At 37.2% G+C, this 13,713-nt stretch overlaps 1 protein-coding gene across 1 annotated transcript in view; it reads right to left on the reverse strand.

Moving 5' to 3' along the window:
• Positions 1 to 13,209, reverse strand: part of Lama2 (laminin subunit alpha 2) — a 575,131-nt gene extending 561,922 nt beyond the window's left edge. Inside the window, exon 1 of the mRNA XM_028766419.1 lies at positions 13,071 to 13,209. Coding sequence (XP_028622252.1) covers positions 13,071 to 13,179 — 109 coding nt within the window. The 5' untranslated portion in view covers positions 13,180 to 13,209. The remainder of the gene's footprint in view (positions 1 to 13,070) is intronic.
• Positions 13,210 to 13,713: the final 504 nt, after the last annotated feature.

A 13,713-nucleotide genomic window follows, 5' to 3' on the forward strand; every position in this document is an offset into this window, starting at 1 on the left:
AAAAAAAAGAAAGAAAAAGAAAAGAGGAAAGTAAAGGAAGGTTGGCTCTGAAGGAATTGATACCGGAGTATAAAATTTACCAACTTGAAGTGGTGAGAAGCTTTGGAATTCTGTTGAGTTCTCAACATTTCTCAGATACTATCATATAAGGAGTACAGGATATAAAATCAATCATGCAAAGTTGAGAAGAAAACATTCTACATAAGGTTAAGGAGGAAAATAGAAAGAAATAAAAAAGAATGTTTAATGAACAGATAAAGAAATTGTGGTACACTTACACAATGAAATATTACTCAACTGTTAAAAAAAAGAAAATCATGAACTTTGTAGAAAAGTGGATGGAACTATAAGAAACTCATCCTCACTGAGGTAATCCAGCCACAAAAAGACAAATGTGGTATGTATTTGTTTATAAGCAGATGTTAGCTGTTAAGTCTTCCATAAGCTAGCTATAACCCCTATAACCACAGATGTTCTGTATAGACTAGCATGAAGGGAAGGACCTCCCTAGGAAGGGAAAATAGAAAAGACAGTTACGGATGAAGGGAGGCTGCTGGAAGTGGAAGATCAAACAGTGAAGGGGAGGGGAAAACTGATGGAAATACAGCAAGGAACATCTAAAACTATAAACCATTTGAGGGGGTCATATGGAAAGCTAATATAGTAGAATCTTCTTAAAATCCATACATATATGGAAGAAATCTAAATGGAATCACCAAATAACAGTGGAGACACAACTCTAGCAAGACATTTCTTCCCCCCAAATCAAACCTCCAGTATCTGAAATGGCTTATACCTAATCAAGTTGTTGGCCAAAGGAGTCCTATGAAAACCCTCATAATGGTCTAAAGTTATGGCCAAGGCTATAGTTTAGTCTCCACAAACTGATGTTAAGTTCCCATTGCTGAAGACAATACCTACCTACCTCACTGAAGACAGGTAAGCCAAGCTGGTGCCTACCTCAAGCCTTTACCTACTGACTGGTATTCATGGTACTAGAAAGTACTCTGTCTTCTACCAGAAGAGAAAGGTAAACACATAGTCAATTGCAAATCCTTCTGTGTACAATGATGTCTTGCCTGCAAGATATGCTGATGTAATAACAGTACAGATAGTGTGGTAGTAACCAACGAGCCCATGAGATGAAACCCATGCTTAGTATGCTCAGGATGCCATATGTTTGATACTACGTAGGCTATGGACCTAGGGAAAACCAACTACTGTTTGCTAAAGAAACACAGCAATAAAATGACTCATAGCAACATTTTGTTACACTCATAGGTCAGTGTCTTGCTCAACCATCTTCAGAGAAGCTTCTTCCTGCCCAGATGGGGACAAATACATCTGGATGCAGTACATCAGAATAGAGCAAACTCATTCCTAAATGGGATGTTTCCATCAAGTCTCTCCCCTCAGGGCTCAGAGTGCTCTGGATGAGAAGGCAGAGATGTTGCAACAGACAGTGAGGATGAGACAACAAAGAAACAAAGATTTGTAGAAACGACAGGACTTATATACCTATGAACTCACAGAGACTGTGACAGCATACACTGGGCCTGCCTGCACAGGTGTAAGTCAGATGAGGTCCCAGTATTGAGAGGAAAATTGAACACAATCATTCATCCCTAAACCAAAAGCTATCTTTAGTTTGAAATTGCTCACAGGGAAAAATTGGTTTAACCAATGGAATCTTACTGCATATACAAACTACACTTGTAATATATCTACAAACTATACTGTTAATAGCAGGCCCATGTCCAGAATTATGTAGCTAACACACACACACACACACACACACAAACACCTTTGGTAATTTTTGTTTTGTTTGTTTGATCTCATAGTATGTGTGGTTTTTGTTTTTTGTTTGGTTGGTTGGTTTTTGCTTTTGTTTACCTTACAAGTTTTTGGCTGATGTATTATGGTTTTCAATTTTTTTATAGAATTTCTGTGTATGTGAACATTTGTGTCTCTGAATTTGTATCTATTTCTTATGATTTTCTTTGGTTCTTTTTTTTCTGTTTGTTTTATATTATTTTGGTTTCTCTGTTCTAATTTAATCTAATTTTATATTGTTATTATTTTAAAGATCCCCTTTTTTAATGATTAAGAACAAGAAAAGGTGTGGGTTTGAATGGGTGAGAGCGTGGAGATGATCTGGGAGGAGTTGGAGGGACTGGAAGCCATAATCAGAAAATCTTGTATTAAAAAAAACTATTTTCAATTTAAAGCAAAGTTCTGAAGAAAATTAGAATAGAAAAACTATATCATAACATAATAAAGACTGTATGACAAAATGGGGAAAAGAATGTTTGCTTAATTATAAAACATATCATCACCTATTCATAAAATGTGTGTGGAAGGATTTACAAAACTAGTAAACATGGGACAGCAAAATTTAAAGTTTTTTTCTCATATCAATTTACCTTTTCTGTTATTAGGCTATGGTGCAAGAAAAATGGAGAGAAAATAAAGTTTTTTCTCCTATGGATAATATGGATTTTTAAAAGATGTGAAAATAGAAAAAAACTATCTGAAGATAGGAAGGATCAAGTAGAAGAGTAACAGAAGAACGTTGGAAGAATGAATATAATCGATGCACAATATATACATCTATAAAAATATAATTAAATATAATAAAATATATTAATTGTACTTTGTACAATTAATATTTATTTTTAATATATAATATGTAATTAATATTTTTTAAATCTCCCTCTCCAGGATAGTAGTGAAACTTTCGTTCAAGACAATTATTTCTCTTTGGTAAAAATTAATATAAAGAAACTACAGTGAGATATTTTCTACAGTATACATTCTTTCCATCTCACCACACAAGGATATATACTTCATAGGCTAAGAATAATAACTAACCTTTACAAAACAGTGTGAAGTATTTTTCTAAATTCACTATATGTATTACAGCATTCTATTAAAGGCTTTATCAATACTGAGAGATACTGAAAACCAACTGAAGGAAATAGAGTCAAAAAAGTATTCACAATATCTACATGGTGTTGTCTGTTTCAAATCACTTCTCACACCAAGTTAGGAACATAAAGATTAGTTAATTATAGATGCTTGTGGAACCTGTTATCTCACATGCTGACCAGGGTAACCCTGACAACATTTTTCAACACCTCTACAGTGAAATAGTTTGGGGCATACACAAGAAATATTTTAGAGTGTTTTGTATTTATAAGAAAATTATACTCATGTGTGCTAAAAACATTATTGTTGAGCTTAATGCTAAGAGAAAAAAGTAAGAAGAATAATCACTGATCCACTACCAATCACTTTCACGTACATTTTCTAGTGTGATTATAATATTAATAGGACAAACTTTATCTATCAAAATTTTGATATTAGTTAAGTAGTGACATCTGTATCAATTTAATTATTGTCATCTTCCAGGTCCATACTGCTTCTCCCAGAGTTATTTCTAAAACACAAGAATGGGTGTGAAAATTGAAAGTATCAGGAGACTGGCAGTACTAAGTAACTATTACAGATTGAGATACAAAGTTCAGACTGCAACAGTAGAAATTCTAATTATATTTGAATTCATACATTTCTTTCCTCAAATACAAAATCAAATTCTTTTATAAATTGTCTTTGGTGAATTTGGTCAGCCACACTGTTTAGAATAGAGTCAGAGAATTTCTTGGTACCGTACCAGCCTTTAGACTAATTCACATCACTGAGGAACTACTAGATTCTGATATATGCTTAGTGTTTTACAAAATCTCCTGACAGGTAACTGAGACAAGGTCTCCCCATCATGATAAAATGTATTTACTTCTGTTTTCCTTTATAAGTTAAGCCTTACTTAATCATTACAAAAGGCACATCAGTCAATGAGGCTAGGTGTTGTGACACTTGTTAGGACTTGGGGGAAAGACAAAAATATATATTCTATAGAGATTATGTTTTTTTTAATAAATTAGAAAATTCTAATGCATTGAGAGACCATAAGTCAATAGATAATATGTTAAATATTCTAAATGTATTAATGAAAGACTTTATCACAGAAAAGTCCAGATAGTGACGCTTAAGATACGTATGCATGCCCATGTGGCTCAAAACTCAAGAAATATATACATGGTCATGCTATTCAAGATATGTGCACGTGCCCATGCAGCTCTAGATATGTATGCATGACCATGCAGCAGAAATATAGCCAACTGACATATTGTCTTTACTAAGTCACCTCCAAGGAGCAGTCTAAATATTTTTATAAGGTTGGCAGTCTTTCCTTCTCTTTAGTAGAAAGCTTTAGGGTAACCCTTCTCTGATATGTTTTTACTCTTGTTCTTTCATTCACTGGCATTTACAAATCAAGTGTTTTAATTCACTTCATAGTGAATACTATTGCTTGAAACCTGCAGAAGTAATTTCAGAAAAGCCAATAAAAAACCAATTAGTACTTTCTTATAGCAGCACAATCTAAGCCCAAGGGATTTAGGGATTCAAATTTAATAGATTGTTAAACTGATACATAGTTTAGTTAGTATGTATGTTTATATTTTCACATGGTTTTATGTAGTATATAGAGTTTACATGAAGATATCCACTAATGAGTACAGTCTAATGACTCTGTTTTCTAATTATTACATAATTCATAGCGGCAAACATAATTTTAAGGTATATTACAAAACACAAGCATCTGAAACTCAAAAAGGGGTGATGACTTAGAATTCATAAAATCAGAAGAACAAAACTGAACTTCTAAGGCTAAAATTATACTAGGATTGTTCTTTGTCCTTGACAGACTGGAGGAGAAGATCCCTTTCCCTCTACAAGATGAGAATAATTATATTAACTCACTAGACACCCACATTGTGTAAGTATTATGCTAATGCACAAAATCCACTAAATACTATTAGACCAAATTAAGCCATCTGGCATCCAAAAGCAGTTAAATGGAGAACCTTGGGGAGACATGCAGCTCAGAGTCAGCTGAAAGGACATATATGGGGAAACACTGCAGCATCACACAAGATTCTGTGCCTAAGTGCCATGCACAATAGCACTCCAAGAGTGTTCCTGATTCAGACTTTGCGTGATTAGCTTGCTCTTTGACATAGATCAAGGTTCTTGTGGTGTTCTGAGCAATGACCCACAAATAGAATTCACTTCATGATCCTTAACTAAATGGCATGTCTCCAATAAAAGTATAGCAAAAAATATACTCTCCATGTTAAAGTTTATATTCAAAGTCGAGAATAACTCAGCATCAGAGCCCTTGTTAACAAGTACAAGGCCCTGATGGTCAGAGCCTTGTATTTCATTCAACATAATGCAAAGGGGTGTGTGGTGGCACCAACGTGTGAGCCCTGCGCCTGAGCTGTAGAAGTGGAGCATCAGAAATACAGGCCAATTTGGGTTATATAGAAGTTTTAAGACAATTTGTAATACATGAAGCCTCATATAAAAAAAAAACACTAAGAAATAGGATTCAAGGGGGAAAATTAATCTATGTTATGAATCTTTGACAAGCACATATGTTTAATTCACCATGTAAAATCAGATTGTCTCAGAAGCATCTTAGATAGTAAATATCAGTGTCCTTTACTAGGGGAGTTGTAAGTGAAATTTTCCATTATGTCTTCTTAAAATTGTAATGCTAAAATCATTTCTTTCAACTACCATATTTTATTCTCAAGCAGGATGTTAAAGGAGAATCAAAAAAGGAAGGCCACAAGGGAAAAGCTAAGCAATTTTCTTCATGTAACTTCTGTCTCCAATGACAGAATTAAATCATGCCCAAATCGCATTACTTTGGCCCAAAGGTCACTGTTAAGATTTACAATGATTCTTAAAAGTATTTATAAAAGCCGAAACAGAGCAGAGAATAAACTTCTGTTCATAAGATAGGCAATGTTTCAAAGTTTATTCCATAAAAAGGTCAACAAACCAATGTATCTCTCTGTCATTTTAACAACGACATCTAAAGTTTAGCTTTGATATTGAAATGGATAATAGCAAAGGGAACTCCAAAGTATAGATGAATATATGTGGGACTGAAAAAACCTTACTTTTGTTTTAAAGTGAATACAAGTGAAAATTACCCTTAGAAGCTTCCAGTGTATTTCCGAAAACAATGGCAGAATGTAAAGATAGCTGCAGATGTCCCTTGCATAAAAGCATTTATGGAGGTAGGCATCGACATGTTTCGAATTGTGAGACAGTATTGATGGTTAAATGAAGAAAACACCAGGTGTCTGAGTTTCATAGCAAGAAGCATTTTGAGGGAGAATGTTCTACAACACGAAATCACTTAATATCCTTCATGCACAGAACATGCAGGACGAGGAATGAATGGGTCTAGTCCCAGTGATCTGTGTCTACATGAGAAATGATGTAAGTATTGTTTCTTTCATTTATTAACTATGATTAAAGCCTGTACTTTTCTATCCCACTTAGACTATAAAACTGGATATTTACAATGGTCTATACTGCATGATCTAGCTCATGTACTTAAGCTATAAAACCGGTTACTTACAATGGCTGATACTGTGTGATCTAGCTCATGTACTTCTTTGAACCCTCTAATGTGGCCCAGTCAATTCTGCTTCCTGCTTGGGGAGTCCACCTCTACCAGATATCTTCAATGACATTCTACTCTAGCTACCAGCATTTGCTCAACTTGAGCTTCTTCATGAGGTCAGTCCTTCCCAGTTCATTTACAATAGTAGTCAATCTCCCTTCTCTTCCAGGGCCACTCCCCACTGTATGTTTGTCAGGGTGTTTATCATCAACTGCATTCTGCTTTCATGTATGACTTTGTTACTTCATTATATAGTCACCATATTCCTGTCACTCTATGTCTATCCCAATATAAGGTCCACAGGGATGAAGATTTGTGTCTTATGTCTTTTTGATAGACAACAACCTTGACAAGAATTTTGCACTAATCAGTTTTTGGTTTTCCTCTAATTTCCATCCTGTATTTTTTTATTCACCAAACCTGGGATTCTAAGCAAGCCATCTGCTTCCTACCAAATTTAAAAATTGTAAGTATACTCAAATCTTAATCTTCCAACTTCTGGATTAAAAGGAGAATAATATCTGTGAGCAAGAGCAAGCTTGTTAGCCTCTAAACTAAGACCTGCTAAAGTAAAACCTGAAAACTTGGCAGGTGACCTGGGATGATGATGATGATGATGATGATGATGATGATGATGATGATGATTTCTCTCTACTTGGAAATCTTTCTAGCCTGGCTCAAAAGCAAAGTAGAACTCTAGAGACTGGAGAACTACTCTGACGTGAATTAAGCACGCTGTGGTGCATCATTTGTACTATAACTTAAACAGTCAGCTACCCCACTAATCTTGCAGTGTATGGTCCAGATTAAGGTTGTTGCCCTTCTTTGGACTTTGCTAGATACTCTACTTTCATTGTGGACAGGTGTGTGGTCTTATGATCTTGACATATAGTATGAAGAAAGGTATGAGATATGTTATACAGTCTACCTGTGTACAGTAGGTCCTATTATGTTTATTTGCACCTAAAGAAGTAGTGTTTTAATTGTAGAAGGAAACCACATTGACATCAAAGATGATTTGGTATTTACTAGATGTGTGAATGGACTATTAAGCACCAGTGCTTTACTCTGATGAATAAAACTGACATCTCTGTAACATCAAGCAAACTTTTTTATTTATAGCTATTGTAAAATAGTAGAAACTATCCAGAAAAAAATGTGGGGGTTGGAGAATTGTATTTTATACATATGTATGTTACAATTACATGTGTGCTCAGATGGTAGCCAGAGATCAATGTCAGCCTCTTCCTTCACTGGTTTTCATCTTACTTCTGAGAAAAGGTCCCCTGGTAAACCTGGAGTACGTCTTCGTTTCTCCAGCTACTTGAACTGGGGTTCTAGACAATTGCCAGCACTCCTGGCTTTTATGAGGTAGTGGTGATCTGAAATCAGATCTTCATGGCATATATCTAACACTTCCCTCACAGAGCCATCTCCCCGCTCTTGTGTTCTAAAATTCCTCCTACTTAATCCCACCCATAAAAAATGGCATCTCTTTTCCCAAAGCAGTTACTCATGGCTAGAATCTTTGGGTTACCTAATTGGGCTTTATAATGACATAGGTAAAGGTATCAGCTGAATTATATTTAAGGAAGTGAGCTGAAACTTAACTGTAAAAGCATACCCAATTTTTACTCCTTTTTTTTTTCTTTTTTTTTTAATGCTTTTTTATAGCATGTTTTACAAGGGGAGGGGGTAAGAAGGGCAAGGTGGTGGAAAAGTACAAAATCTTCTTGGCCTGTGCCTTGAAACATGTCATGGTCTATAAGGTACTCTGCCTTGAATTATGATCTACCTGCTGTTCTAAAGAAGATATGGTACACTGCTTGAGTTATGGTCTCCCTGCTATTCTTAAGATGATATGGTACACTGCTTTGAGTCTATCTGCAGTTGCTAAGCAGGATCTTGCAGTTGCCAAGCTTCAGAGGACATTGTGCAGGTGGGGAAAGGTAGGGGGTGAGGGTAAGGGCGAGGGTCCTGGCTTCTGGCATCTCCCCCGGCCTAAGACAGGGCTCTCACCCTCCTTTCACCCACATCGGAGTCCCTTGACGTTGCCCATCGTTGACAGCCTAAAGCCTCCGACCATCGATGTGACTCGTCTCACATCAGTGTTTTGGGGTTGTGAACTTGTCTAAGACCCCCCATAATTAGACATCCAAATTCAAAATTCACATAGTTGGGATTGACCAATTTTTACTTCTTAATGACCAACCTCCTTGAAATAGATGCAATTCAGTACTTTACATGATATCCCTGGATACAAAAACCTTAGACGCCATACAGAAATCTCCATGATGAAATTTAAAGTATTCGTATCAACTTTGTTAGCTCTACTAACAAAGTTAATATAAATCATAAATAAATCATAGCTGGTTTTGAATATATTCTTATTCTCAGTTTTATATGTTACGAAGAAGCTTTCAAAACTATTAGGTCAGTGAACAGTAAATAAGCTATCGAGTCATAAATGTAGCAAAACAAAGGTTAAAAAATAAGTTTGGGTTTATGACCAGAATAAACCCCATGGCAATATCTTAGGTCATTTATAACCTGTTCTCACATTTTATAACACACAATGTTTTAAAATCATACAATTGTTAGTGATGTCAAAATTCCTTAATAAATGTTTAAGCATCTTTGCCAAAAATGAGCAAGGTTTGTCCCAAATATGTTTTTATTTTAAATTCCAGAAGACATCTAAATACACATTTAAACACACTTAACATTTTGTTGACATTTTTAAGAACCCAGATATTGGAAAATGAGTGTTCACTCCAAAAACAATAGATTGTAATTCCAGAACATTGGAACTGAAACCGAACTGGAGACATCACATGCTGTAACTTCCTCTCCACATAGCATGATATCCTAGGGCACACTTGGTATGCTGGACATCTTACCAGCATGTGGACATGTCATAAGTAGGGGCCACCCAGCTGCTGCTGAACTGTTCACAATGATTGGTAAGGGCAACATGACAGACAGAGAGGATTCCCATTTTAGAATAAAGCCTTTATACTTCTCATATTCTTCTGTGGACCCAATTCAGAAAGGCTCTGTTGATCCTTTCCATGTATTAATCTCTCAAACTGTGAAGTATTTTTTTTATATTCCCTTCTCTTTCTCCTTCTCCTTCTCCTCTTCATTCCCATCCTCATCCTCCTGCTCATCTTTTTCTTTCTTTTCTCCTTGGTCTTCCTCTTCCCCATCCTCCCTTTTCCTTACCCTCCCTCCTCTTTCCTGTTTTCCCTTCTCTTCCTTTCCCTTCCTTCCCTTCCTCTACCTCCTCCTCTTCTCTCTTCTTCTCCCTCCTTTTTCTCCTCATCCTTTCTCTCCTTCTCCTCCTCCTTCTTCTCCTCCTCCTTCTTCTTCAATAAAGTCTTCCCTCAGGCTGTTCTTCCTGTGAACATCTTTTCAAATCCTTAACTACTGTTCCCCTACCTGTGAATCTGTCTGTTGGAGACTCTACTGTGCTAACCTTGTCTGCGCCTATGTACATAGGAAAGTTGACTTTTCTGCCACAGTTCCATACTATATATTCACACAGAAACTGCTGCAATTCACACTGGTATTTTCATCTTCATTCCTGTACAGAAAATGGGAATAGTACATTTCCAGAAGAATCTGTATATGAATAATAAATGAATTTCATATAGATTCTATGGAGTGGAGACCTCTGAAATTTCTGAACCTGGTATTCATCACCCAAATTTAGACAAACAGATCAACTTCAAACTAACTGGCCTTCTGGTAACTTAAACAGCATATCAAGACGGGGGTCAGAGGAAAACTGTCTTACTACCAGACTGACATCACTCATTGTACAATATTCTTGTAAAACTGGTTTCCCTCAATTGCAGATAACATATCATTATATTTCCACTTATAGATATTAATCATGTGAACTTAAGGCACCATTTTATTTTATGCTGTGCTAAAAAGGTAAATTCACTTTGACTCAATCACTCTATTTTGTTGCTATTAATAGAAGAGTGAAACATTTTCTTTATCAATTCAAACGTACTGAATCAATGATATTCACACTACAACTTAGTGATCTATAGAGACTATGCAATATTTTCAAGAAAAATGATAGGCAAATAAATAAAATTTGTTAGGTTTCTAATTCTGTTTACAGCAGTGGCTCTCAGCCTTCCTAATGCTGTGACCCTTTAACATAGATTCTCATGTTATAGAGACCCTCAACTATAAAATTATTTTTGTTGCTATTTCAAAATTGTAATTTTGCTACTGTTATGAATGATAATGTAAATATCTGTTTTCCAATGGTCTTAGGCAACTCCTGTGAAAGGTTTGTTCGCCCCTCTAAAGGAGTCACAATCGATAGGGTGATAACCACTGTATTACACAGTCTAAATCAGGACAAGTCAACATCCTTAGTAAACTGGCATTGGTCTATAAGGGAGACAGTGCCAAGACATGAAAGTTGTTGCTGGTACATACAATCAAAACCAGAGAAGTTGATGTTAGCCAAGAAAACATTTTTTGTCAAAGCATATTCAGTGACTCTTACTGATATGCCATATCGAAGGGGAAACAACCTTCTAAATGGAAAGGAAAGAGACCATGGCCCCAAGAAAAGGGAATGTGATCATGAACCCTACTGGGTGGGTACACTTTCAATTTCAGAAAACACCAATACTCTCATCAGTTATGTGAACTTCCATGGCTATTACTCCAAGCCTTAGGGTTTAAATTAGCCCTGTGGGAATAATAATAACAGAAGATGAAAGTAGATCTTGTGATTCAAGGGTCACTTCTGCATAAGTACATTAAATTATAAGGCACTACACTAATTTAAGCCATCATAAAATGTATTTTAAATATACCTTTTATGATTAATAAATTTAAATCACTTATCCTAGACCCACTCTCCAAATACACCGCAAATGAATGTAACAAAGACAGTAACAGAGTCCAGGGGAAGAGAGGAGATGGCTCCTTGACTAAGGCTATTTGCCAAAGCTTAATGACATGATTTTTATACCCAGAACCCAGATTGTGAAAGAGGTTCTGACTTCTCCAAACTGATCCTTGACCACACACATTTGCCAAATCATGTGTGTACCTCCACTACAAATCAATCAGTCAATCAATCAATCAATCAGTCAGTCAGTCAGTCAGTCAATCAATCAATGTAAAAAGAAAGCACGGGGGGAGGGGAAAGAACACACACATGAATGTGCAGAGAGAATTCTCAGGAACTCAGTAGGGTACAACACCCCAGAGTGGAAGCGCTGGCCTTATTCCAAGTGGAAAGAGTAAAAAGACCTAGCCCATCTCTCCTGACTACCCAGCAGAATTAAAGTACCACCTACTGTTAGTCACAACTGAAGAAAGGACAAAAGTTAAATATAGCATTTTTTCAAACCAACTGCCAAGGACATTTCCCCCAAAGCACAGACTCTGTAATTCTATTATTTGTACCACACTGACCCCATTTCACCTCTGCAAAAATAGAAGGTTATCTGGAGAAACTGGGAGTCATTTTTATTCTAGGAAGTATAATCAAAGATTATGGTGAGCAGCCTGTGCTATCTGTTATGTCCTCATAAACAGTCCTGAGCAAAGTGCTTGACTAGCACAAGAACAAACATGAGAACTATTAACGTGGCTTGGTTCCAGTTAACTAAAAAAGAAAAAAGAAAAAGAAAAATTGCATTTCAAAACTCTATCAGATTCAGCCTCATCCAACTTTCTAAAGCTTTTTCCTCTAGATTTTTCACTTTTGAGGATAAATCCTTTGAAACAAAGCTAACATATTTTTGAAATATTTTGATTTAGGTTTTTCAGCTTTAGGAGAAGCTTGCTGGAAGAATGTGTTACAAATTATGTTTCTCAGTGCTGCATCTTGTAAAAACTCTGGTAACTCTTCAAAGACTCCCAAGCTTTTCAGAAAGATATGCACATAAACGATCGGATGCACTGATAAGAATAATTTAGCTGTATTGAATACAGTTATTCCTCAAAGCCCCTGAGATGTGTTTGTGACCGTTCAAGTCCGAGAATACACCAAGTCTAGTCTTAGCTAGAGGAGGTTTCACAAATGTGAGTGGAGGTGTTAGCCAAACTACTTTATGTACATAATTGAAAACACTATCCTTAAAGTTTTAAAAAAAAATTACTTAACTCGAAGTTCTAAGATAAACTCAACTACAGCTTGGGGAGCTTTTCTCTGCAGAAACAGAATCTAATTTGAAGAAACATTTTCTCTCAATTGGAAAAAAAAAAAAAAAGTCTGCCTTGGGAACTTTAGAAGTTTTCCATAAACCAGTTTCCAGGAGTTAGTGAGACTTGAGTTTGGTGTCACTTCAGCTGGAGGTAATTCTCCTGCACCACTCTCTCAGGGATCTTTGAACTTGCAAGAGGAGTTCAGTCCCTTGCGCCTGGAAGAGCACACTCTAAAGTAAAGAAAGAAAGTGGTCCCCAGCCAGCGACTCCTTCTTGCTAGCTGAAGCCAGATAGGAGCAGCGCTCCAGGGAAAGGGAGCCCAGGACTGTACCTCTCTGTTGATGCGCTGGGGACTGTCGCCGCTGTTGTGGCCGCTGAGTCTGGGAGCCTCCGAGCGTCCCCAAGAGCAGGAGCAGGAGGATCCCGGCGGCCACAGGCATCCTGGTCGGAGCAGATCCACTCCTCCGGAGCCTACGGAGTTGCTGCCTCGGGTCCACCCAGCTGAAGTGAGCAGCTGCGGGGGAAAGAGGAGGAGACAGTCCTCCCCAGCTCTGCCCTACCACCGCCCAAGGGTGGGGGAGAAAGGGCAGTCCCCACCCCTTCCCAGGCCTGGGCCTTTAAAGGGTCCTTGGTTGGAAGAACCTTTGCTCCGGGTGCTTCCTCTGTCAGGGGAATCGAATCGGGCCTCCAGAAGAAGTTATCCAAACTTCTTTAGAATTAAGAATGTAATTGATATCAAGGCACTCTGGGATCTGTGAAATCCCGCCAGATGGAAAACATTATCGCTAAGAAAGCCATACAGCTAGAAACTTTGGTTCCTCAGAAGATCCTGGCAAAATTGCATGCAGCTGCCCTGGGTCCAGGTGATCCCAGACTGCCCAAGATCATGGTACTAACTCCTAGGGAACTGAGGCTACCCGTGGGGAACCTCACACTGCCTTGCACATTAGGCAAGGACTTCCTGGAAGGCAGCT

The sequence above is a fragment of the Grammomys surdaster genome, unplaced genomic scaffold (genome assembly GCF_004785775.1).
Source record: "Grammomys surdaster isolate TR1022 unplaced genomic scaffold, NIH_TR_1.0 168, whole genome shotgun sequence".
Lineage (NCBI taxonomy): Eukaryota > Metazoa > Chordata > Mammalia > Rodentia > Muridae > Grammomys > Grammomys surdaster.